Here is a 25,208-nt window from a genome sequence, read left to right on the forward strand (position 1 = left end):
TTTGTTTTCTTTGTGATGATTTTGGCTCACATTTAACAAAAACCCACCAATTCACCAATCTCAACAAATTAGAATACGTCATGAGACCATTTAAAAATAAAACATTTTTAATTAATTGTTGTCCTTCTGGAAAGTACATTCATTTACTGTACATGTTCTCAATACTTGGTAGGGTCTCCTTTTGCTTTAATTACTGCCTCAATTCGTCGTGGCATGGAGGTGATCAGTTTGTGGCACTGCTGAGGTGGTTTGGAAGCCAATGTTTCTTTGACAGTGGCCTTCAGCTCATCTGCATTGTTTGGTCTCTTGTTTCTCATCTTCCTCTTGACAATAGCCCATAGATTCTCTCTGGGGTTCAGGTCTGTTGAGTTTGCTGGCCAATCAAGCACAGTCATTTAACAACTTTTGGTGCTTTTGGCATTATGGGCAGGTGCCAAATCCTGCTGGAACATGAAATCCACATCTTCAAAAAGCTGATCAGCAAAAGGAAGCATGAAGAGCTCCAAAATTTATTTTTAAATGGGTGCAGTCACTTTGGTTTTCAAAAAACACAATGGACCAACACCAGCAGACGACATTGCACCCCAAATCTTCACTGTGAAAACTTAACACTGGACTTCGAGCAACTTGGGCTATGAGCTTCTTCACCCTTAAGGCAGGCGTACACGGTGCAAATTCGGATGGTCAGAAGATCGTATGTCCACGCACACGGCACGAGTGAGTTTATATGAAAATCGTACGGACGAGATGATATACGACACGATTTTACAACCTGCAAATTCCAGAAGCAATTGCACGAAAAAATACTGGTTATTTTTCAGCAATAGAAAACCGGGACGTTTGGTTGTCTGTGTGTTCTTGTATATGGTTTATAAATATCTGAAATAGGTATTACAATGAAAACATGGTTTGTGAGGACAGTTCCTGTGCCCTCGTAAACCAAATGGCTTTAAAAAATACTATACAGTGTTTAATAGAAATTTTAAACATGCATTTTCCGTGATGAATAGAGGTAGTGTATGGGGATATACAGTATAGAATACCGTTACGTTTATGGAGAGTCCCTGTAAACTACATATGCGTGTGTGAGCGAGAGAGAACTAAAAAGGCATTGGAACACGTTGCTATAAACATCCTACAGTGCTCGCTGTTCCTGTCAGACTTCAGACAGTTTATCCTCCTGGTCAATAGTCCACATTCGCCGTGGTACTGCCGTCTTCGTCTTTCTTCTTCTGTGGTTTTCCTAGTTTGTGATTGGTCAACTTCAGATAAATCAACAAAGCGGCCTCCTGAAGTTCAGCCTCACAAATGGAGCGAATTCAAACCGATAGCTCACAAACTTTTTAGACATGTTTAAAAATGATCGGGAGGTCGGGAAGTGCTCGTAAGCCACTCTGCTCGGCTCGTAATTCATCGCAAATGATACGAGCCGCGACCATGCGAGCATACGCGATTTCCAAAAGATTGAAAAAAATCGCATGCCAACTAGTACAACAGCAAAAATCACAGACTTTGGACCACTGTGTAACATTCCAGTTCTTCTTCTCCTTAGCCCAGGTTAGATGTCTCTGACGTTGTCTGTGGTTCAGCAAATTCCTTGACACGTCTGTGTGATGTCTCTTGATGCCTTGACCCCAGCCTCAGTCCATTCCTTGTGAAGTTCACTCAAATTCTTGAATGGATTTTGCTTAACAATCCTCATAAAGCTGTTGTTCTCTTGGTTGGTTGTGCATCTTTTTTGTTCCAGACTTTTTCCTTTCACTCAACTTTCTGTTAACATGCTTGGATAAAGCACTCTGTGAACAGCCAGCTTCTTTAGCAATGAATGTCTGTGGCTTAACCTCCTTGTGAAGGGTGTCAATGATTATCTTCTGGACAACTGTCAGATCAGCAGTCTTCCCCATGATTGTGTAGCCTAGCGAACCAAACTGAGAGACCATTTTGAAGGCTCAGGAAACCTTTGCAGGTGTTTTGAGTTGCTTAACTGATTGGCATGTCACCATATTCTAAGTTGTTGAGAATTTGTGGGTTTTTGTTAAATGTGAGCCAAAATCATCACAGTTAAAAGAAACAAAGACTTAAACTACTTCAGTATGTGTGCATTGAATTTATTTAATACAAGTGTTTCACAATTTGAGCTAAATTAATGAAGTAAATGAACTTTTCCACAACATTCTAATTTATTGAGATGCACCTGTACTACGTTTCTGGACCTGGGAACATTTCAGTTGCATTGCTGTCTATGGAGGTTCAGATAGCTCTCTGACTTCAACAAAAATAGGTCTTATGGGTTTGGAACGAAATGAGAGTGAGTAATTATTAATGACACAATTTTCATTTTGGGATGAACTAACCTTTTAAGATTGTCTATCTGTCTGCATCCACTGTTTATCACTCTGAAAGGATAATCTTTCAATCTAGCGCTTTAAAAGAAGCTTTTAACTGTACCTGCCTTGATATAAAAGTTTAATTAGTATATTTTGCTCAAAGGCCTTGTTGCAGTGTTTTTTAAAAAGCATAAAGTTCACCCATGTTCATCAGTTCACTGTAAAACCATCGCAGTTGATTTCCCCCCTCTTCCAGGCACATTGAGTAACTGTCTCTCTTTTTTTTTATTGCACATCAATGCATCTACAAGGTCCCGCTGCACTGCACCTCTTGATTTTCCCCATGAAATAATCAAACCTCCTTTTGAGAGTATCGCCTTTATAGTCTCTCTCCAGGCAGGAAACAACACTGAGAGTAAAGGGAGATTTCTATCTCTGCAAAAAGTTGAAAGGTTGATGTGAACTCTTGTAATCCATCATAAATATGTGTATCAATCTGATGTTTTTTCTCCTGAGTGACTGTTTGGTGTTTATGTACAACTTGAGTGTAATGAAACATTGTGAAAGAAAGTGAATCTGTGTCACTCTTGACGCACTCAAGCTACATTATAGCTCTGTCATCTTTGAAACAGATTCTCATTAATTCCTAAAGTTCTTTGTGTAGAAATGAGGGGAAAATTGTCTTTGAAGTTGTGTGGAGCATCTCAGGAGACCTGGAGGCCTCAGGCTGGTCTTAGCCATTGATGAGGTAGATGTTGCTTTCAAAGGGAATTGTTCCACCATCCACTCTTGTTCGGCTATTACATAGATGCTCAGCACACGCTGATAAAGAAAGGATCACTTGCTCCAATGTTTGGTAGGTCATGACTGTGACAGTGACCGCATTTGATTTACACATTCTGTAGACAGTTTAGAAACCCTGAGTATTTGCAGCACATTAGTGTAATACTGAATATTTTCAACACATCAGTCTAAATCAGTTAAATGCTGTAGGTTGTAATTGTGTTATTATTAATTACAATTTATGTTAGCCACAATGATTTGATATATTGATGTAATTTTTTATATATATATATATATATATATATATATATATATATATATATATATATATATATATATATATTTTAGCCGTTTCATGAATAATGCTCTTACTGGGCATGTTGTCAAAAAAACTATTTTTACAATTAATAATAATTCCATTGCTATTTATACTGTTTTTTTTGCTGTAGAGCTAAAATCTTAACTGGTAAATAATACAATTTGTTTATTAAAATTTTAGTTTTATTAAAGTTCAGTTTTGACAATTTTCAGCTTCAAATACCAGGAGAGTCAGGTACAAGAACAGTTTCTTCCCCAGGCAATCTACCTCATGAACAGTTAAATGTTCTCCACTTATGCAATAAAAACATGCAATATCCTTATATTTATTTGTTACCCCTCCATCCTAGTATCCCTGCATCTTACTCAATCCTGTTCCGTTATAATTTATAGCACAATTGTTTATACACTTATTTATTTGCAAATTATTATTATTTGTAAAAAAAAACATTTTGTATTGCCTCTGTGTACTGGAAGCTTATGTCACTAAAACAAATTCTTTGTATGCACAAGCATACTTGTTAATAAAGCTCTTTCTGATTCTGATAGTAGTAGATTTTTTTTTCATAATATTTGGATGTGGGGGCACAACAATGAAATTCTGCTTAGGGCACACATTTGGTCAGTAGTGGCCCTGTATCTATCTATCTGTCTGTCTATCCGTCCATCCTTTACAACTTTATAAATCTTATTTAAAGTCCATTAAGCATGTGTAACATTCAAACTCAAAGCTTACTTGAGACTGACTTTTCAGTGAACCAACAACAGACTGATGCAGATGCACCTTCCCATTTTCTAGTTTTCATTCTTGAAGTGTGTAGACACAAATAGTTATGTACCCTGAATATTTTCAACACAACTTCTAAAAAGGTACATATATAATAGAAGTTAAGATTTTTATACAATTCAATCACTGGAAACCCACCCTTCCGAGAGAGAGAGAGAGAAAGATGCAAAACTGTATGGCCTTGAGCCAGCGTGTTGTCAGTGTGATATTCAATGTCATGTATTTGAAGTGTTATTTCATTCTTTTAATACAATTGTATTTTGCTTAAATATGCGTTGTAGTCAAGGCTACCGTATGTACGGGTCTGCAGCAGGTCTTGTACTTAAACAGCTTTAAAGCACAAATCCCCTTTACATACAAGGAATACAGCTTGGGAAGTTCCAATTTCTTTTTTGGGGTATATTGGATCGCTAAAACTCTATTAATGTGATGTTAATATATACATGGTCGAACACGTAAACATAATAATATGTATTTAACTTTTACACAACACGTTTTTGTGAGAATATAAGCAAAACCGGAATGTTGTCGTTTAAATTATTTTTTACTTATGATTAACAAAACCCTATTCAAGACTTGGTATCTTCCACTCGCCAGCTGATCGGCCTCGACTCCCGGTGCGGTCCGTCGGACTGTACGCGGCCGTTAATTTCTTGAATTTTGTCAAAAATTACATCGAATTCATAGAAACGGCCGCTCGTGTCCGCGTCTTTCACTTCTTATGCTTTGTTTTCAGCTCGGGGATTTCGTTGTAAAGCGTTTTTGATTAAACGTCGAGCCGAGGAATTCCCGCAAAAGCGTTAGGCCGCGAGCGGATCCCCGGTGTTTCCCGCAGAAACCTGCCGCCTTCACATCGCCACCATGGGGGACACAGGAAGCGAGCGCAGCAAGCCGCCTAGTATTCCTCCCCGCTGCCCTTGTGGATTTTGGGGGTAAGATGATTAATTTTACACGTGAGTATACCTGTGCGCCGAATTAGATGTGGACACGGCGAAAAATGTGAATGAAATGTGAAGTGTTTGTTGTTCATTGTTGTAGGCCGTTGGATGGGGGTGGGGAACAACCACTCCTGTTTTTCACATCCACAGCTGCTGTTTCCCCTCGAACACGCATAAGACTCATACATCCATCAAACACACATTGCATTTAAATATCCAGGCTCATCTAAAGCAGAGTTGGGCGATTTGGTGGTTTTTAACGAGCCTTGTGAGCTGGACTGACAGATCACTCATTTCCTACTGTCCTCTGTCACAATCATTGGCTGAGTTTGAAAGCCTTATCTTCACAGCTTTTTTGGGCATTATAGATTGCATAATGTTCGTTTTGTATTCAGAAAACTTATGGATTGTTTGTAGCATTTTAGACCGTTTGCAGATTTATTTTTTTGGCATCTTTCTTTGTTATTTTGATTCGGTCCATCATTTTATTTTTTATTTACATTTTTTTGGCTGTATTTGAAATCTAGCGTCCTGCCTACTTAGGCAACATTTAAGTTGACAATCATTTTTGGATTGTATTTCAGAACCTAGTAAGATGGCTACCTAGATAGCTTTTTAGGGCATCACAGGTGACATTATGAGACATGCATTTCAAAACATTGTGTGTAGGCTTCCTAGACCAAGGGGGTTTCGATCTTTTAGAGGCTACAATCCTAGAATAAAAAAAAAGCAGCTCTCTTTTTGTGTGTGTGTGTGTGTGTGTGTGTGTGTGTAAATGATCAAGTTTATGCTGTGAATCATTAATGTTTATAAATATATATATATTTTTCTATTGCATTATTGCACCATTTTCCTACTGGATTATTTATGCATTTGTATTTTTTATTTTTTTACATTTATTATTATTTTAGAATGCCTTTTTAACACTGCGTTTCTGTAAACTTTTCCACTGAACCCTAGCACTCCCTTGCGGCCCCTTTGGGTCCCTTTGCCCCAATTTGAAAACTCTTGTCCTTGACAACATTTTGGGATTTTTTTTTCCTTCTTACCTAGACCACATTTTGAACATTTGATGCACAGTTCTGAAGCCTTAAAATTAGGGCTGCATGATTTATCGAACACGATTTATCGCTATTGTCATGCACATTTTGTCATTAAAGCAGGTTCTGTGATTAGTTGTAAATCTCCGTCACCTGCTTTCAGGTGTAGCAATATTTTCTACACAGAGCCTTAGTTCTCTGACTAGCTATGCAAAATCTTTTTCATAATTGTAGAATTATGAAATTGCTTGCGATAATGAAAGCTGTTTGTTTATCTTCTCTGTGAACTATGGCTCTGTGAAGTAATTCTGCTCCATCTGAGAGCACGTTGAAAATAGCACATTTAATAATGTTTTTTTTACTACAAATTCACTTCATAACGTTAGTCAAGTGTTTGAAATAAATCCTTCAGTGAGATGATGTGGCTTCTTAAACAGAATAATTAAGGGCACACAGTATTTCATTGTATTCTAAGCAGTGATAAAGGCAATGTTGATTAGCATTTCATTCTAGATAAACTTTATTTCGATGAAAATTATAATAATAAAAAGTTGAATCAGTGAAAGCAGTTTAATCTGTTTATTCAGCTGTAGCAATAGGCATTTTCTGGATTCCTTCTTCGGGGCATATTTGGATTTTCGGATGGAGATTTACTGCTGATCACAGAACTGCTTCACTGAAAGTTACACATGACAATCGCGTTTTCTGCCTAATCGCGATTTATTGTCTTTGCGATTTAATTTAGATTAATATTGCAGCCCTACTTAAAATGCTGTTCAGGTAGACACAGTCATCAAAGGCTAATGACAGTTTGCCTTTTCCTCGAGTGACACATCAGTCAGGGCTCTTCTTCAAGCATGTGTCAGGCTCACAGGTGCAGTCATTTGACACTTCTAGCTGTCTGTGCTTTAAACAAATGTACCAGATCTGGGCAAGACCAAGACAGACCTCTGACAAGTGATCATTCCACAGCTTTTTATTAGCCATTTGTCAATTTGCTTTCGTTAGTAAAAAAAACAAACAGATAAAGCAAAGGTTGGATCAAATGCTGATGTAACACCAGTAATTACATGTTACTTTGCTTGTGAATCAAGTGATTTGATCACTTTACCCCATAACTAAACTATTTTAAGAAAAGGCTTAATCTGACTTTTTTATTTTGTATATTAGATCGTAAATTGGTTGATAAGTCAGTGTTTCACAAAGGAGATTTAGGGAACTGAATGTGATAGAAATGCCTGCTAATTCTATGTGCATATCTTCATAATTGATTAATCAGTGGTGGATCAGTCACATCTGTCGACTTGTCATCCAGCAACCAATTAGAAGACCATTTTTGTCCACACATTCCAACAAAGTAAGGTTCACTGAACCAGTGTTGTGAGTTTGGGTTGAGACTACCTCTTTAGTGCAACTAGCCACAAAAAAAAAATGTCAGAATGCAATGTCATGCTTTATTGCAATATTAAATTAATGACCCAATTGAGTGCTGTCATTTGGTCAGAAGCATTCTCTGGAACGAAGTCAAGGTTTACCTCAATGTGTGTGTGTGTGTGTGTGCGTGTGTGTGTGTGTGTGTGAGAGAGTACATGGGTGTGTGTGTATTTTGTTAGATTAAAAATGATGACAAGTGATGAATAATCCACAAATTGGTCTTTTCATCTTTGTCATGATCCCTATAGTATAGCTCTTTGCTTTAAATGTCATGTTTGTGTGACTGAAACACTCCCAATAGATTGCAGCAGTGGTTTATTTTGGACTCTATTCAAGTGACAGTTGCTGTCATTGTAGATGCACATGAGGTTTGAAAAGGGACGTTAACATGGCACATCATATCTGGCTTTTGATAGCTGTGTCCTGCAGATTTAAACCACAGCCCATCTTTATTCTGATTCCTTGACTGTTTTTCCCTTTCAGACTCCGACTTGAACAGGTTGACTGGTTTGCTTTGTGTATAGATGTAGGAAATGATAAAGTAAATGTCCTGAAAGAGGTGTATATTGACTCAGCCTTGTAATGTCAAAGTCCCAGTTTTCCTTTTTACTGTGATTTTTTTTATTTTATTTTATTTTTATAATTACTGCAGGTAGTGCTGGGCGGTAAACCGGTTTGTACCGAAAACCAGTGTAAATTTTCATTACGATATAAATTTTATATAAACCGCCATACCAATGTATTTAATTACTCAACGTTCAGAATGAACGTTATGCTGCGCCGCGTCTGCGCGACACTGTTTCAGACAGACCCTTTACAATGTTGCAGCGACTGCGAGGCATGGTGAGGGTAAACTCAGCAGTGCTCTGGTGTTACGTTATAACGCCTGTTTCACACATACTTCATCTGCAGTGTGTATTGCGTGTTTTTTTTTACGCACCCATGTTAACAGGTTCCAGCGTTCATACTGCACGAGGTTGCGGTCTGTCAGTGCATTCAAGGAGCGGTGCGTCTGCAGCAGTGCAGCGATTGTTAACATACGGAGTCTATTTTTGCTGTGCTGCAGGCGCCGAAGTAAAGTGAAAGCGCATTGTTCACGGGAAAAATGAGCAGGGATCAGTAGCGGACTGCAAACGCGTCTTGTGTGAAAACACAATAAGTCTGTGCTATGGACTGCATATGCACTGCAGACGGAGTATGGGAAGATGGATGCTGCAGAACTTGTAGAACAAAAAGAGGAGCCGGGTCTGTTGTTTGGAGGTTTTTTGGTTTCCAAAAATCCGACGTCAACCAAACAACCATTTTATGCAAGTGCTGTCGGGCTAAAAGCACATCTTGGAATATCATTGTACACCTGATTATGCATTAAAAAAAAAAAAACGTCATAAACCGGGAAACTGGCATAATTTAGAAAAAAAAAACGTGATATAAATTTTTGTTCAAACCGCCCAGCACTAACTGCAAGCTCCAAAGAAAAAAAAAAGTGCATTTAAATGACCATGATTAAATGGAATTATTGTTATTGTTTAGTATGAAGCTTTGAGGAAGCATTAAACATTTTTAGTTTACAAATGGTTACAAAATCATTTAAGCCATTTTATAACAAATCCCTATTTAATTTTTAAATGCATTTAATAATTAGTCACCCAACCTCATAAACAGTTAAAGGGTTAGTTCAGCCAAAAATGAAAATTAGCCCATAAATTACTCACCCTGAAGTCATCCTAGGTGTATATGACTTACTTCTTTTAGACAAATTTAGTTGGAGTTATTTTAAAAATTGTCTTAGATCTTTCAGGCTGTTTGATGCCACTCAGTGGGTGTTGCACTCCATCGGTCCATGAGAATTTTAATAAAAAGCTCATCCAATAAAAAAGTGTCTCACAGTTGTAAACGAAGTAGTTTCAGGGTAATGACGTATGGAGGTCAGCTTTGCACATGCACAGCTCAGAAGTGACGCACGCGGAAACGCAACAGAAAGCTATAAACAAAACAATGGTCACTAATTACAAAACGAGGATTTCGATATAAGCTAAGACAATACTAGTTTTCCTTACAAGGACACTTTGCTTCCTTTGCTACTGTTAACAAATGTTGGTTTTACACTGACCTCATACGTCATCTGCTCGGAGCTGCTTCTGTTTTATAACTGAGCGCAAGCTAGATTAAAGTGATTATTACATTCTGAATATGGATATGTTTCTTACTAAAATGCATCAATTTGCTACAGAAGGCCTTTGTTCAACCCACCCATCACCCCCCCTCCCCCGGAGCCATGTGAGACACTTTTTTTTGTAATGGATGTGCTTTTTTTATCAAACTTCTCATGGACTGATGGATTGCAACACCTGTTAAGTTGCATCAAACAGCTTGAAAGTTTTATGAAGGAAGAAAGTCTCATACACCTAGGATGACTTCAAGGTGAGAAACTCATGGGCAAATTTTTGGGTTGACTAACCCTTTAAGAGTTAAGGGTTTACTCAGTTTTTTGAATTTCCAGATTTAAATCACATGTTCAACTGAAGAACCACAGCCTTCATTACATAAATACATTTCTTATAAATTTCCTCCGTGCTTTATTTTTCTCTGGGTTCTTTGCTGCATCGGTATAAACTTTTACTTGTTTATATCTGGTTTTAGTTTGAAAGGATTAATGTGGACTAAATTGTAGTTCACTTATAATACTAATGGCATGCAGTGTCACTAATGCCAGTGGTCTAATTATTGTTTTCCATCAAAACGTGAAGTGTAGGCCTATATTTGTTATACTTGGCATACGTTAAATCGAGCATGCTTTTGTAAGATAGTTATTTAGATTGGACAAAGCGTAAAACCTAGAAAATCAATACTTGAGGGAAAGGTTTCGGCTAACCTGTTGCATGTGTAAAAGCAGTCTTGAAACATGAGTGGTTCTTGCCTAAACCTTGTGTAGACTTGCCCAGCCAGTGTTGAATGGCACAGGCAAATGCAGCTCTGTTTTGATAACCAGTGTCAAGAAAAATTGTGCACACCTACTTGAAATGTAAAACAACAGCACATCCTTCTATATATGGGTAATCTAATATGTAATTTCACTTGTTTTTGTTTACAACTGTATGAATGCAAACCAAAAGATCTCATTATTCATAGCAAAAATGTTTGATTTTAAAGTTGAATCAAAATCTGTACTGTTTAGGCTTGGGCGGTATCCAAATTTTGATACTGTCAAACCTCCTCCCTATTTTACTTAGGTATTACCGTGAATAATAAAAAAAATATGACGTTAGGCTCAGACAGCATCACCAAACTGTTGGCTTGTGCCCAAACCGTTCAGAAACTGAATAACAAACACTAATACTGAAACAATGACAAAATAACATAAACATCCAGAACAGTTTTCACGCAGAGACGTGCACACAAATCAATTAAAATTAAATCGCACCACCCAAACAACTTTTCATAGCAAAGAGCAGCTTATTAAAAAAAGTGCAAATAGACCCACAACAGTCAACCAGAGTTGAATTAACATAAACATGGCAAGTGGCATCATATCTAGTCAAGGCAGCATTTTTCCACCAGAGAAGTGGGTCCTCGTCTCCTTGAGTAACTGGCCCAAAACAGTAGGCTGTTATTTCAGCTCCGATTCAGCTTCGATTAATCCTTGTCTCCCATATAAGTGCATTGGTTTTTTTTAGTATGAAGGTATTGAAACTGATACCGTTGCTACTCTTAGATCCCGCGGTATACCATATTACCTACCGTATTACCGCCCAAGCCTAGTACTGTTCCACAAAGACATTTCTTTATACGTGTAGATAGAGGGCGCTGCAGTTCAGAGGGGCTGAAGTGTGAAGGGCAGCAGTGGCGTTTCATTTTTCATCCCATTTCCGAACTTCCATCTGGCATCTTCCATTTTAACACCTGTTAGCACGTCGGTCTTGTCATTTTCAAGCATGCATTATCTTTTGGGAGGTGGTGCAGGCAGGGAATGAGTGTGGAGAGTGAGATCATCTGTTGTGTTTGGATCCACCGTCCCCTGTGATTCCCACAAAATGCTCTCATTACTGCTAAAGAAAGCCGTAACCAATTCAGTGTTACTTTATTTTTCTTTCAATGTAATTGCAGTAATATTAGACCTTGAACAGCAGTTACTTTTTAAAATATGCAACGTTCTCGTTGCTAGCTGAGTTTCTGCAGATGTTGACGTCACGTATACAGAGATGTGGTGGTTTATGTGTGTATTCAGTTATTAGGTAGGACTTCACATGCTGGTGAATAGATGCTAAGAGTCTAGAGTGTCCTGTTTGAGTGAATCGTTACATTTGGATCCGTCAAAACGGCCCCCGAATCTGAATTGCTTTTTAATAGCATTTGAGACTTTGAGTATGTTTGTAGATATAGCATCATCTTTTGAAGAGACATATTTGCTGTTTTTGAAAAACTTTTTAATTATATAAAACAATAATAAGTAAAACATTAAAATGGTAATATTGTTTTGTTTAGTATGTAGTTAGAGCCAATTATTGGCAGGTGGGTTCATTCTGTAGGAAGCACGGCATCAATAACGTCTCTGAATTAGATTCGGTGTTATTTAGTTAAATGGCTTGATTAAGGGTGTGATGATTGGGCTGTTTCCTCATTTCATAAGCCTTAATTACAGTTGACATTTAACAGAAGATGTCAGATTAATCCGGAGAGAGGCCGCTTGATTGAGCTGGAGTCATGTGACTGAGGAAGACCATGCATGCACACACACACACACAAAAAAAGTTGCATTTCCTGAAAATATCTAAAAGTTTGGCTGCACAATAGGGATGCACAATCATGATTTTTCATGGCCGATTCTGATACAGATTTTTTTTACAAGCAAACTGGTCGATACCGATTTTCGATTTTTCCTTTATTTATTTTTATCTTTAAGCAACAAACAAAAAAGAAGGAAAGTGTGCATAAATAAGATGTTTATTTGGTATTTAATTGGCCAAACTGGCTTTTGGCTATTGAAAAACAATAACCATCTGAAATTGCACAATAAGTAGCCTACATTCAATACAAACACAGATGGTACAGACATCAGCATTTAGCTTTTGTTTTTGAATTGGGTTGAAACTACATAGAACTGGCCTTAAATTAAAAGATTTACTGTAACCATGTGGAATTAAAGGCAATAACTGCATAGTTCTACAGTCCAAACAACACAATCAACACACATTCAATAAGATGTTTCTTAATCAGCATTCAGTATTTTAGTTTTGGTTTAAAAAAATATATATCTTTACCAGTGAGACTAAATAAAATTATGCTATATAAATATATTATTCCAAAATGTTAAAATTAAATAATGTTGATGCGAATAAAACAAAGATGCAACGTGTTTCATTCATCCAATTAAAAAACAAAGTAGGGTAATGATTCACATATTTTTTAACTTGAGTAGGGATGCAACTAACGATTATTTTGATAATCGATTAATCTGTCGATTATTTTTACGATTAATCGATTAATCGGTTTATGTACTTATATTTTAGTTTTTTCCATTTTTTCCCCAAGTAAATTATTAATAAAGGGTCTTTATCATTCAGCATAGATTTTTAAGAGATTTTAACCATTTTGCATTGTCATATCCTCATCAAAAATATACCTGGAGTTGTTTTATTATGTTAGTAATCCTTTGTCAAACTCTTCTGCAATCAAAACACTGACCCATACTCTAGCAAAATTCACAAGGAGATTTCAAATATTGTTTTCACCATGGCAGTCCTTAGAGCTCCTAAAGTAGTTTAACATCCCAAACAAAGCTTAAGGAATCTTTGAGAACATATTTTCACGAAGTATAAGGATAAAACAGAATAAAATTGCAGTGCATTGTATTTTATTATTTACTGGGAAAAAGCTTTATAGCTTATGCTGTGAAATTGTAAACAATCCTTCGAAAAAAAAGTGCCAATGGCATGAAACCTGAATGGAACTCACAATTTAAAGTAAAATCCATCAGAAGGTTGTCCAGAAAAAAAAAATGGGACACACACAAAAAACCTGCTGTGTGAAAAAGAGCAGTGAATACTTAGAAAAGAAGTGCATTTTAAATATACTCAAACATTTACCTCTCTCATTCAGTCATAATTAGGCTGCAAGTCTGAATTATGAACTGGTAAACGACAAACTGATCACATAACATGTTTGTAAAGCTTTAAATGTTAACTGTTAAAAAGCAATGTTATCAGCTTTTACGACTAAACATTTGCAAACAACCTTGTAACGTTACTGGAGAATCTGCACAAATAAAATTCTTAGGGGCCGTTCACATATCGCACCTAAAAACGCGTGGAAAACGCTAGTCGCGCCGCTTTCTCCTTCTTTCCAAAGCGCTCGGGCAGAAGCGCCCCTGAGGCGTCTGCCTTTGCTAAGCAACCATGACGTGCTCTCTCCATGACGTGCCCTCTCCATGAAGACCCGGAAATTTCAGCAAAGGATAAATGGATGCGGTGTGGACGCGCCTGGAAAAACGGGCGCATCGCACCGCGTGCGTGTCGCGACCGCGTCGCTTCCATTATGAGAGTGCATACTGCGCGCCTACATAGGAAATAACGAACTTGAGCACGCAAAAGACACGATATGTGAACGGCCCCTTAAACAGTTCAGTAGTGCAGAGTTTACAGGTTACTCTTCTTTTTTGAAGGCTCAAAGTAAAGTACTCCCACTTCCCGCTGAATGCTGCAGAGACGCTGTTCGGGAAGCACGTGACATAAAACGAGGCCAGCTATTGGCTATTCGCTACTTCACCTGCTGTACTGGCTGAGTAAAACCTCCGGTGGCTCATTACTGCCACACTTTGGTCACCGCAGATTTGAAATATGCACGAAATGAGCCGCTTATGGCAAATAAAATTTATTTAGCGACGAATCGATTACTAAATTAGTTGACAACTATTTTAATAATCGATTTTAATCGATTAAATGGATTCGTTGTTTCAGCTCTAAACTTGAGCTAATGAAATTTGAATAACTGTTGTCTAAAGTTAAAAAAATATAGATGTGAATCATAACCCTACATTTTTTTAATTGGATGAATGAAGCACTTAAATTTTTTTTTAAGTGTGCTACAGCAGGTGATTTTTAAATCAATTTTAAGGTAAAGTAAAAATAATCATCCTATCCAGAACTGACGTTTACTTCTGGCTTTTCAAACGTGTATGCAATTCTACTTTACAAAAAAAAATGCTTATTTTGTACGCGCCAGTACACCAACGGCTGATCGCTTTCAGACGTGTAGCTATGCACTTCCAGTGCTGAACGGCTGCCCGTGTCCTGCTCACAGATTTGGAAACACTTCCACACAAATTACATGATAGCGAATGATTACAATGTAGTCTGTGCACGCGAGCGCACTTCTGGAAAAATTGGCCGAAAAAAGACCAAAAACCGGTATATGGCCAGTCAACCGGTGCATCCCTACTGCACAATGTGGGTAAATGTCATGTATGTTAGAGTTAAAATGTTTGTGTTTTTGTGTGTGGGTATGTGCTTTTTTTCTCCCCAACTGAAGTTGAATGCATTTTAAACATTATTGGTTTTAATGCAATCATTTACCACTTAATTTTTCTTTTACACAACCATTTACACAACAGCTGCATAATATATTAGCAAGTATCTTGTTTGTTACTAGCTCTCATCATGTAGCTTTAATTACTGATAATCACTTTCTTTTTGGATCATTAGCCAGCAAATCCTTGGTGAACATAGCAAGGGTAATGAAAGTTGCAAGTATGGAGTGTAGGTTTAATTATCGATTCAAGTGGCTGTTCAAAATATCCTCACTCACAGATTCTTTTGTACGTTACATTTTGGATTTGATCAAAAGTGGTGATGTATCATTGGTTGTCGAATTGTAGACTTTATAATTAGTTTAATCTTCCACCCATGCAATCTATTCTGGCTGATTTGTGGACCAGTTTTTTGTTGGTGGGCTTTATTGCATTGATCAGCCAGTCATAATATGTCAGTGACAATCATTATAATCAGCACTGTCAAAAACAACTTTCCAACCTTTTTATTCCTCATACACACACAGATGCCCCAGTGGTGTGTTCATGTAGTGATGTGCTCTTCAAGACTCTAATGTGCGCACATCTTCTTAATATTTATTATTCCTACCCACAATGCCCTGCTCTCTCCCCATGCTTCCTTCCGCCTCCTTGATTGGGTGCTGATTATGATTGCTCTTGATTGTGCTGAAGAAGGTCTGTTGATGCTGTTTTCATTGGTAACCTGTGTCATCCTGGGAGACAGTTTCAAACGTGTGCAGGAAGTGCAATGGCTGTTTGCGTGTGTGTAAAGTAAAGTGTTTGATGTCACCACCCTCAGACTGCAAGCAAAGAACAGTGAAGAGCTCTCCACTGAAGAGGCCTCTGAGGCTTTGTTCACACTGCAAACAATTCCCATTTGTTTTTCAAATGTCCCCACTAAAATAGCTTATTAAATAGGTATTGCTCTTGTGTTGGGGAAAAGTTGATTGCAAGCCATAGGGTTGTTTGTTTTGTGAGCAAATAGTTTTTTCAAGACTTTTTGAGTTCTTTTCAGTGAGTCAGAAGAACTGGTTCTAAATCAAATTCACTTCTACACACCTTTATCCAGTAATCACAAACAATTGGAAAGGTCATGTAGGAAATGCATTGGATAAAGTATGGGAACCCTTTAATTTGTGTTCGTTTTGTTTTTCTTTTCTTTTTTTTGTATTGAAATCTGTACGAAGAATTATGGAATTTCTCTATATAGATATTCAAGGGAACATCTTCTTTCTATCCTTTTTTTCTCTCCAGGTCCAGCAAAACCATGAACCTATGCTCCAAATGTTTTGCTGGTAAGTGACTTACATCACATGGTCTATATAATCACAGTTATACTTGAATCAGTGTGTCTGAACTGTGTTTGAGTGATGCTCTGTCTGTTCTCTCCCTCAGACATACAGAAGAAACCACCAGACGAGGACTGCACTCCAGAGCCCGCCCCCAGCTCAAGCAATAGCCAATCAGCAGTCTTCTGTAACGAGACGAGCAGCAGCAGTAGCCAAACCCAGTCCTCCAAGCCAGCCAGCTCTGAAGAGCCCTCGACAGAAGCCACGCCTCTTCCTGCACAGGACGGTGAGGACACACAAATTCTGTCTTCAAATAACTGAGATGACATTTCAACGCTTGTTGCATCTAGTCTCAGATGGGCCCTTATTTTTTTAATATCACACAGCTGTCATAGAGAATGATAGACCACTGCAAGATAATACTGCAGTTGAAGACAACCTGAAAATCTGAATCCTTTGAGATCTAGACCAGTGGTTCTCAAATGGAGGGTTGCAGGGAAAAACGCTTCTAAATAGCAACACCAAGGTCATGGGTTTGATTTCCAGGGAACACATGAACTGATAAATGCAATGTATATATAGTTTCGAATAAATGCATCTGCCAAATGCATAAATCTAAATCTTATATCATTCTCTCTCTCCCAGAAGTCTCCAGTACAGACACAGCTCGCGGCACGCTATCCACTCCTACAAAACGACCCTGCGACTCAGGTACACCTCACCACTGTTCTGTATGTGTGTGTGTCTGGCAGCTTTTAATAATCGTCTAGCACATCACACCACTGAGGAACGGAGTTGTAAATCTACAGCAGCAAATGAATGTGGTTAGACTCAAAGCATCTGTTTGAAGGTAATCAGGTGTTGCAAATTACACAAGTTAACTTTCTCCGTAAGTTAACATAATTGATTTATTCTTTTTTGTGTACATTTTTTGTGAATCAATGCAAAAATGTTTCATTACTTTACATTCTTTCCACCTCTCCATCCACAAAAAGGAAGAGTTTTAAAGCTCTAAAACCACTGGAAGCTCTGGTTTATACTGAATAACCAAGGGCAGAGAGAGCTAAATCAGTAGAGTAGAAGCTTTGGTCAAACGATGTGTATTTGCAATTTTTCTGCCACCTCTGTCATCCCTCTGCAGTGGGTCCAAGTTATACCCGCTTCTTAGAACTGGGTGCTATGGCGATATATTTAGAGATAACACATCTGAAGCATGCACAGAAAGTCGCCCCTCAGACAGCTTGTGATTACAGATTTAGTTTTCTTTTGTCGCTTATTTTGTTTATCTGGTCAAATATACATAAAATGATATCAGAATGCACTTGCAATGACACAAATTTATGTGTACCAGGATGTTACATCTGTGCATTAGGTTTTAAAGGGACAGCAGCCTAATTGACAAGCTGCTGTCTTTGTTGTTAATGTTAATCTAACTACAGTTGAAAAAGAATATGACTGACTGCTCTTGACTTAACAACTCATGTAGCTTTAATAAAAATCAGTATGTATTTAATTTATACAGTAAGGCTATGCAGTATTCTATTTTTGTGTAATTAATCGATTTGTGTATTACTACTTGAAGTTATAGTTCACCTAAAAAGTTTTTAAAGTTCTTCCAACCCCCTTTACCTTTATTCAGTTGAGCAAAAAAAAAAAAAAAAATATTCTTTTCTTTTTTTTTTTTGCTTTTTAGAACTTTTTAGGTGTACACCGTTTCGGATAAATGCATTAAATATATTTAATATATATTTCATAATTATTTCTTTATTTTATTTTTTTATTGTTAAATGGTAACCAAACAGTTGACATAAGTCATTGACATCCCTTGTATGAAAAAACTGGAAGTTAATATCTACAATTAACTGTTTTGTTACCAACATTTTTAAGATATCATCTTTTGTGTTCAACAGAAGAAAGAAAATCTTATATGTTTGGAATAAGTGGAGGATGAGTTAATCATGGCAGGATTCTACTATTGAATAGACTTACTGAACCTGAAAAATGTATTGTAAAGTTTTGAAATGTAATTATTCATATTCTGAATCATAATTTCTTTGGATTAGTGGGAACACCATTCAGAACAACTTACATCCTTTAAATCTAAAACAGCAATGCACTTGCAACTACATAAGTGTGTGTGTTGTGTGTTCAGCCTCAGGATCGGAGAGCGAGTCGTCTCCAGAGAAGCGTGTTCGTGTCGGTGAAGCCTCATGTTCTGAAGATTCTCCACGAGTTCCCAAGCAAAAGAACCGTCGGCGGTGCCATCGCTGCCAAACCAAACTGGAGCTCGTACAACAGGAGCTGGGGTCCTGTCGCTGTGGTTAGTATGGCCGTCATCTTGTGGCTTGTCGTCTGTGAGATGATGTGACAAAACTGTAATGCTTCCTGATTCGCACGCCTGAAATCTGGACAGCTTTGTTGATGGCAACGAAAGTTTTTAAGTTGTCACATCACATCACTAGTTCTGAGACGTGTAGAATAATGTAAATGATGGGCTTTCCAATTCTGCCGATTCCGTGTGGGTTTGTTCATTCCTTAACTGACATTTAGCAATTTCAGCAAGAATGTTTCGATCTCTACAGAAGTAAAGGAGTACATTTTAACCCCCCTCGGCCATTTAAATGTTAGACTCTAACTGTAGGTAATGAAATAAAGGAGCATTTAAACATGATTGTGCCATTAACATCAGTCCTCCTGGCTGTGCTAGTTATTTTTTGTCTTGTTTTGTTCAACTGAAGGTGGTATTGTAAGTCATCAGTCTAATGACAATTCCCGCTGCTCTGCTAATACACTTATGAATCTGTCTGTTCCCGTGACAGCTCGCATCTGAGTCATTATCCCACCGGGGTTTATCTCAGACAGGACTCCTGCAGTTATTTGATGCCGAAAACTCTGCCGCATTTTCATCCTATGGTTAGGAAATCTGTTTTGATGTACAGTAACGGATAATAACCTGTGGTCCAGTGAGCAAGTAATCGAATTAACAGAATTGTTCAAACTAGGGATGCACCAAAATGAAAATTCTGGGCCGAAGAGAAGCTGAGAATTCTGGATTTACTTCGGCGTAAACCGAGACCGAATATGCTTTCATTAATAGTTTATTTTTTATTTTTATTAAATGATATAAAATAGTTTTGTAAGACTTTAACTCAATTTGAATGATACTGGATTTAAAAAATACAAGCCAATTAAATAATCACACTTTAATTGAAAGTAAAACAATAAAATTGGACAGAAAATATAGTAATATTAAATGTCAAATCGGTTTTTAAGTTCTATGCAACAGAATCAGATTTAACTGAATGTTTTAGTCCAACAAAGCTATTATTATTGGAGCATGTGAGCAGAGCATAGCATCAGGAGAGGGCAGCGTCATTTTACCAGCGCCGCCCAGTTCAGCTATACTACACCATGTTACAGCAGTAGCACCATTGAAACAGGAACAAGTGTGCTACATAGAACTTTCCTGTCAGCACCTTATTTGAGCGGACCCTGATTTTCCAGTGAGCGTTCAGATGGGCCAAGAAGCAAAACCTTAGAGAGGAATATTAAGCGGAGCGTCTCACCGTGCAGTGAGTACTGCTAGAGGGAGAGTGAAACCTGCCAGCTGAACTACTGCGCTGTGCTGCACGCCATATCATTTCAGCTGATATTTTCAGTTGTTATTCTCTTTTGGCCGATGGTTTTAGGCACATCCCTAGGTCAAACGAGAAAATTTACTCACCCTCAGGTCATCCCAAATGTAGGTGTGTTTGTTTCTTCATCAGAATATTTAGCATTGTATCACTTGCTCACCGATGGATCCTCTGCAGTGAATGGGTGCCGTCAGTATGAGAGTCCAAACAGCTGTTAAAAACATCACAATAATCCACAAGTGATCCACAAACTCTCCAATCCAGCAGTTAATGTATTGTGAAGTGAAAATCTGCATGCTTGTATGAAATGAATCCACCCTTAAGGTGTTTTTACTTTAAACTTTTGCTTCTGTCCAAAACAGAAGTCCACAGTTCATAATATTGGTTTCTCTAGTGAAAAATTCCATCCCATGTTGTCCTCTCACATGAAAATCCACTGACTTATTTGTATAGAACTGTTTACACTAATAAATGGTGCTTGATCTGTATATATTTCTCTCCTGATTGATTTCCTGATGACGGTCTCTGGAAAAAGCTATATTTTGGATCAAGGATTCATTTTAGACAGAAGCGATGGTTTTAAGATAAAACCGTCTTTGTGATGGATCTATTTCTGTTGATAGACTGGAGTGGTGTGGATTATTGTGATGTTTGGACTCATTTTGACGGCACCCATTCACTGCAGAGGATCCATTTATGAGCAAGTGATGGAATGCTACATTTCTCCAAATTTGTTCCCATAAAGAAACAAACTGAGAGTGGGTAATTTTTCAGCTAGTTTTTGTTTTTCGGTAAAGTACTCCTTCAAGTGTTTGACTGATTCAGACCTCTGCTAATCGATTTAATTTGTTAATATGAACCGCCTCCAATTGAGTGAATCTTTCATGAATTGGGCAGCACATTATGCTTTGTTCATGGTTGCATGCAGTCAGTGAGAACAACGCTGCACAATGTTTTTCTTTCTCATCAGACAATTCAAAAGCTGACAACTCATCTACAATATAAATGCACATTTTTGACCATGTGGCTGCAGCTTCAGCGACGTCGCTCCTGAATAGCACTACATGATGCACTGGTGTGTGCAGTGCCGTGCAGCTCTTCTGTGGCTGCAGTAATTGAAACATTGTAAGCTTTTAATCATCTCTGACTCATTAAAAACACCATGTGTATTAATGAATATATTAAACTGCTTAACAAGACTCTCTTCTTAATGAGGCTCTTAGGATGGAATGGATCCTCCTCCGTGTGCAGATCTGGTTTTTATTTACTTGGAAATGAGCTCAGATCACAGTTTTTACATGAATAGACTACATAGAATTATAATAATATATAATATACAAAAAATGCTATTTTTTTCTATTATTATTTGTATAATGTACTTACATTTTTATTAAACATTATTTTATCAAAAAAAAAAAATTATTTAATTTGTTTCAAAAAAATTGCTTTTCATATTATATTTTATTTCATATTATTTTTCTTTTAAATAAAACAAATAGCACTTTTGTGCTAATACATTTCCTTTATTTTATTTGTTTTCAAATTATAATTTTATTTTGTTTTGAATTAATTTAATAACTTGTCATAGCTTCTATCATAGCTAAGCTACAAACACTATAAATGCACAATTATTTTTATACTGACTGAACACTAAATTGAGAACTGAAATTAGATTTGGAGTGGGGAAAAAATGGCTAAAACACAGTAAAGAGATTTGCACTCTAGGATAGACCCAAGTAATATCTAGCTTTAGGATATCATCGAGACTTGGAGGATTAGCTCTTTTTCAATTGTTCCAGTTGTAAGCACCTCCAACAACACCTTCATCATGCCAGTGTTGCACTGCATTGGCAAGCACCACTAAAATCCTTTTCTTTTTGCTTAGAAATGATCGGAGCTCCTTATAATCGCTGTGCCAGCTCTCCGGCATTAATTTTAAAAAGCCATCACTTCAGCTGGGTTAACAGTGACGTAATTGGTGACTTTTCAGAGCCATTCCTGATGTCTTAAAGAGGCGGCATGTGTGGGAAGCAAAATGTGCTCTCAAGCATGCTGTTAAAATACGTTAAACTGAGGGTCACGTGCTGAGCTATTAAAATCAACCTTGAGCAGATTATACAACACTTTCATCTCATTTTGAACGCTCTCCCTCTCTCTCTCGTCTTCAGGTTATGTGTTCTGCATGTTGCACCGGTTGCCGGAGCAACACAACTGTATGTTTGACCATCTGGGCCGTGGCCGAGAGGAAGCCGTGCTGAAGATGGTTAAACTGGACCGCAAGGTGGGCCGAACCTGCCAGCGCATCGGAGAGGAGTGCTCTTGAACGCCCCGCTGCATACATATACACACACACACCAACACACACACACGCTTATCCACCGCCCACATGACTCACTTACCTGTTAGTGGCATCTTTTTTCCTCCCAACACATCTCAGAGGACCTACACCCCTGCTTGACCTCTGACCTGTGACCCCATCAGTAGCCTTGTGCTCATCACACACAGGCGACCCGCACAGCCTTAACTTTCTGTTATCTGTCCCTCCACACACCCAAACGCAGGTCAGCAGGTCAAACGAATTTGCCGGTCTGTACTTGGGAGAACTGCTCTCGTCTCAGAGGCTGCGATCGACTCCAGGGGAAACACATCGATTGATCGAGACCTCTGGGAACTCCTGCTCCAGCGTTCCTATGACAGACACTGTCCGAGGGAAGGGGGGTGACCTGGATCAAACAAGTCACCTCCGTCCCGAAAAAAAAAAAAAAAAAAAAGGCCCGGTATAGCTCTGACGCAGCTCGAGCCGACGGGCCGCATCAGAGCCGTGCCGTTTTATTTGCGTACACTCACACTCACATATGCACTTACAGCTGTGTTTTCATATGCTGTTCGGCACGAGGGCCGAGGCGAAATCAGACGGTACCCTTCGGTTTGGATTCGGTTGGGAAAGGGCAGCCCACAGCTCATCTGAGAACTAGTTTGTTCAGGTCTGAATAATCACACTCTGTAACCTCGTACGACTCCCATCAGATTGCCTCTTTTAAAGATCTCGGTGGCTTTTTTTCTTTCTTTTTTCTCTCAGTTTCTCTCCTTCATGCTCACTAGTTCCTGTACTTATTTCCTGCCTGCTCATGCTAACCTTTCTTTCTATATTCTCTTGATTCATTCACTCTTTTTGGTTCTTTCCTTCCCTCCCTCACATGCGTTATGGAGGGATGTGTTCAGCTCTGGTGGGAACGTGGAAGGCGGAGTCTCAATTTACCGGCGCTGTTTTTTTGTTTTGTTTGAATTTTTTTTTTTTTTACTTTAACTGGTTTTCTGTTGAGATGTCGACATGGACAGAACTGAAGAAAAAAGATGAATATTGTGTATCTTAAGAAAAATCCTTATTTAACCTCCTTTGTGTTTCTGGTTAACTCTCACTCTAAGCATAGAGCTGCATTACTTTGCCCTTTTTAGGTTAACATAAAAAAAAAACATACAAAAAAACGAAGATATGGATAAGATAAATTTCTGTAGCCTTTCTTTTTTGTTTTCTTGTTTTCCTTTTCCTTTCCTCTTTTGCTGAAAAAGAATAAAATTGGATTAGAGGATGTATGGTGTGCTTTTCATTTTTACTATATTAAAGCGTGATTTTCATTTATATACACAGAGCTTGTGCAAAAACATGTTGATTTATACAACTGAAGAACAATTCATAAATATACTAATACACTACCATTTAAAGTTTGGGGTCAATAGGTTTTTATTTACTTTTTTGAATTAAGTTTCTTATCATCGAGGCGGCATTTATTTGATGATAAAATAGAGCAAAAAACTGATCTGCTGCTCAAAAATATTTCTTATTATTAATGTTAATAATAAGTTACTAGACTAGTGACTAGAAAGTAAAAAATATAAAAGCATTTATTTGAAATCGAAATCTTTATTAGAACTATTAAACACTTGCTCTTCAAAAAACTAAATGTACTGACCCAAAATTTGAGTGAGTGGTGGAGCTGTAATTCTTCAATAAAGGTTTTCTCTTTAATAAATTATTACAACAGACCGTTTATGTGCAGGAGATTCTAAAAGAAAAAGACAGAGCTTGAAAATGCAGGTCTGAGCTCGATTTGGAACCGGGCCGATAATAATTCTCATATTTTTTTTATGTGGTTAGAAAAATTGTTAACCAACACAAGCCAAATGTGAATTCCTTTGACAAATAGGTTAGCTGTAAAGGCTGGAAGCACAGCCGCAGGACAGACAGAAATTAGTGGGCTGGAGGAATGGCTTCATGAATTCTCCTGGATGAAATGAACACCTGTGACCCAGTTTCAACAAAACCTGCATCAGGAGCCCCGCAAACATGGGTCTGACTGTGACCATTCATAAAGCGCTGCTGTTTAAGGTCAGTGATGTGAAATCTGTGGTTGAGGAGCTCTGATCCTGGATCACATGAGCACAGTGGACCTACGGTGGTCTGGAAGCTATGAGCTCATAATGACAGTCTGAAACCAGAGGCGGCTGTCTTACTGCTAAGTCAAAATGATTTAATAGAAGCTTATTTCTGTTTCAGACGGTCAACATCTTGTGTAATAGGGTGGTGTATAATATGGTCCATGAATATGGTACATTTTAATGTCCTGTTAGACTTATTAGCTAGGGCTGAATTCAGGTAAACTGGGAAACATTTAGTCATTGAATTGACTGGAAAATGTCTTAATTAAACTGAATTGACCCTGTTTCATAAAATGATATCTAACTAGATTCACATACAAAATGAAAAGCCTCTATTTTTAAATGCATTAAATATCTGTATTCCCTTTTCAATTGTATATAATCAGATTCATGCAATGTCAGTGTGTTATTAATGATGTGAATCTAAAAAGCAACATTCCTTTATTATGAATTAAATTTAAATTATTATTATTTATTTTTTTAAATAAGGCATCAGGGTTTAAAATTATTTACCTGAATTTTGGTGACAGGCCTGCAAAAACTGCAAACCTCACAGAAAAAATAATATATAGATTTAAAATAAAAGTTTCTACAGTTTTACACACGCATGCTCACAAATGCTACATTTATTTGATGAAAAATACAGTAAAAGGAAATACAAAATATTTCTAAAAACT

The 25,208-nt window shown here is 37.7% G+C and overlaps 1 protein-coding gene across 3 annotated transcripts; it reads left to right on the forward strand.

Annotated features, from left to right (window-relative positions):
* The first annotated feature begins 4,797 nt into the window (after window positions 1-4,797).
* Window positions 4,798-23,684, forward strand: LOC128025923 (AN1-type zinc finger protein 3). 3 transcript variants are annotated; one of them, XR_008186296.1, is made up of 7 exons: window positions 4,798-5,147; window positions 16,425-16,465; window positions 16,566-16,745; window positions 17,105-17,170; window positions 18,612-18,779; window positions 21,065-21,219; window positions 22,263-22,411. XR_008186296.1 is itself a non-coding variant. In XM_052612537.1 (6 exons), the coding sequence occupies exons 2-6, from the start codon at window positions 16,438-16,440 to the stop codon at window positions 22,415-22,417; spliced, it is 597 nt and encodes a 198-aa protein (XP_052468497.1). In that variant the 5' UTR covers window positions 4,798-5,168; window positions 16,425-16,437; the 3' UTR covers window positions 22,418-23,684. The 3 variants fall into 3 exon arrangements, 2 of the variants coding, with proteins under 2 accessions (XP_052468497.1, XP_052468496.1); XM_052612537.1 differs by lacking the exon at window positions 21,065-21,219 and having other exon boundaries at window positions 4,798-5,168; window positions 22,263-23,684; XM_052612536.1 differs by lacking the exon at window positions 21,065-21,219 and having other exon boundaries at window positions 22,263-23,684.
* Window positions 23,685-25,208: the final 1,524 nt, after the last annotated feature.

The sequence above is a fragment of the Carassius gibelio genome, chromosome A13, assembly GCF_023724105.1.
Source record: "Carassius gibelio isolate Cgi1373 ecotype wild population from Czech Republic chromosome A13, carGib1.2-hapl.c, whole genome shotgun sequence".
NCBI classification, from domain to species: Eukaryota; Metazoa; Chordata; class Actinopteri; order Cypriniformes; family Cyprinidae; genus Carassius; species Carassius gibelio.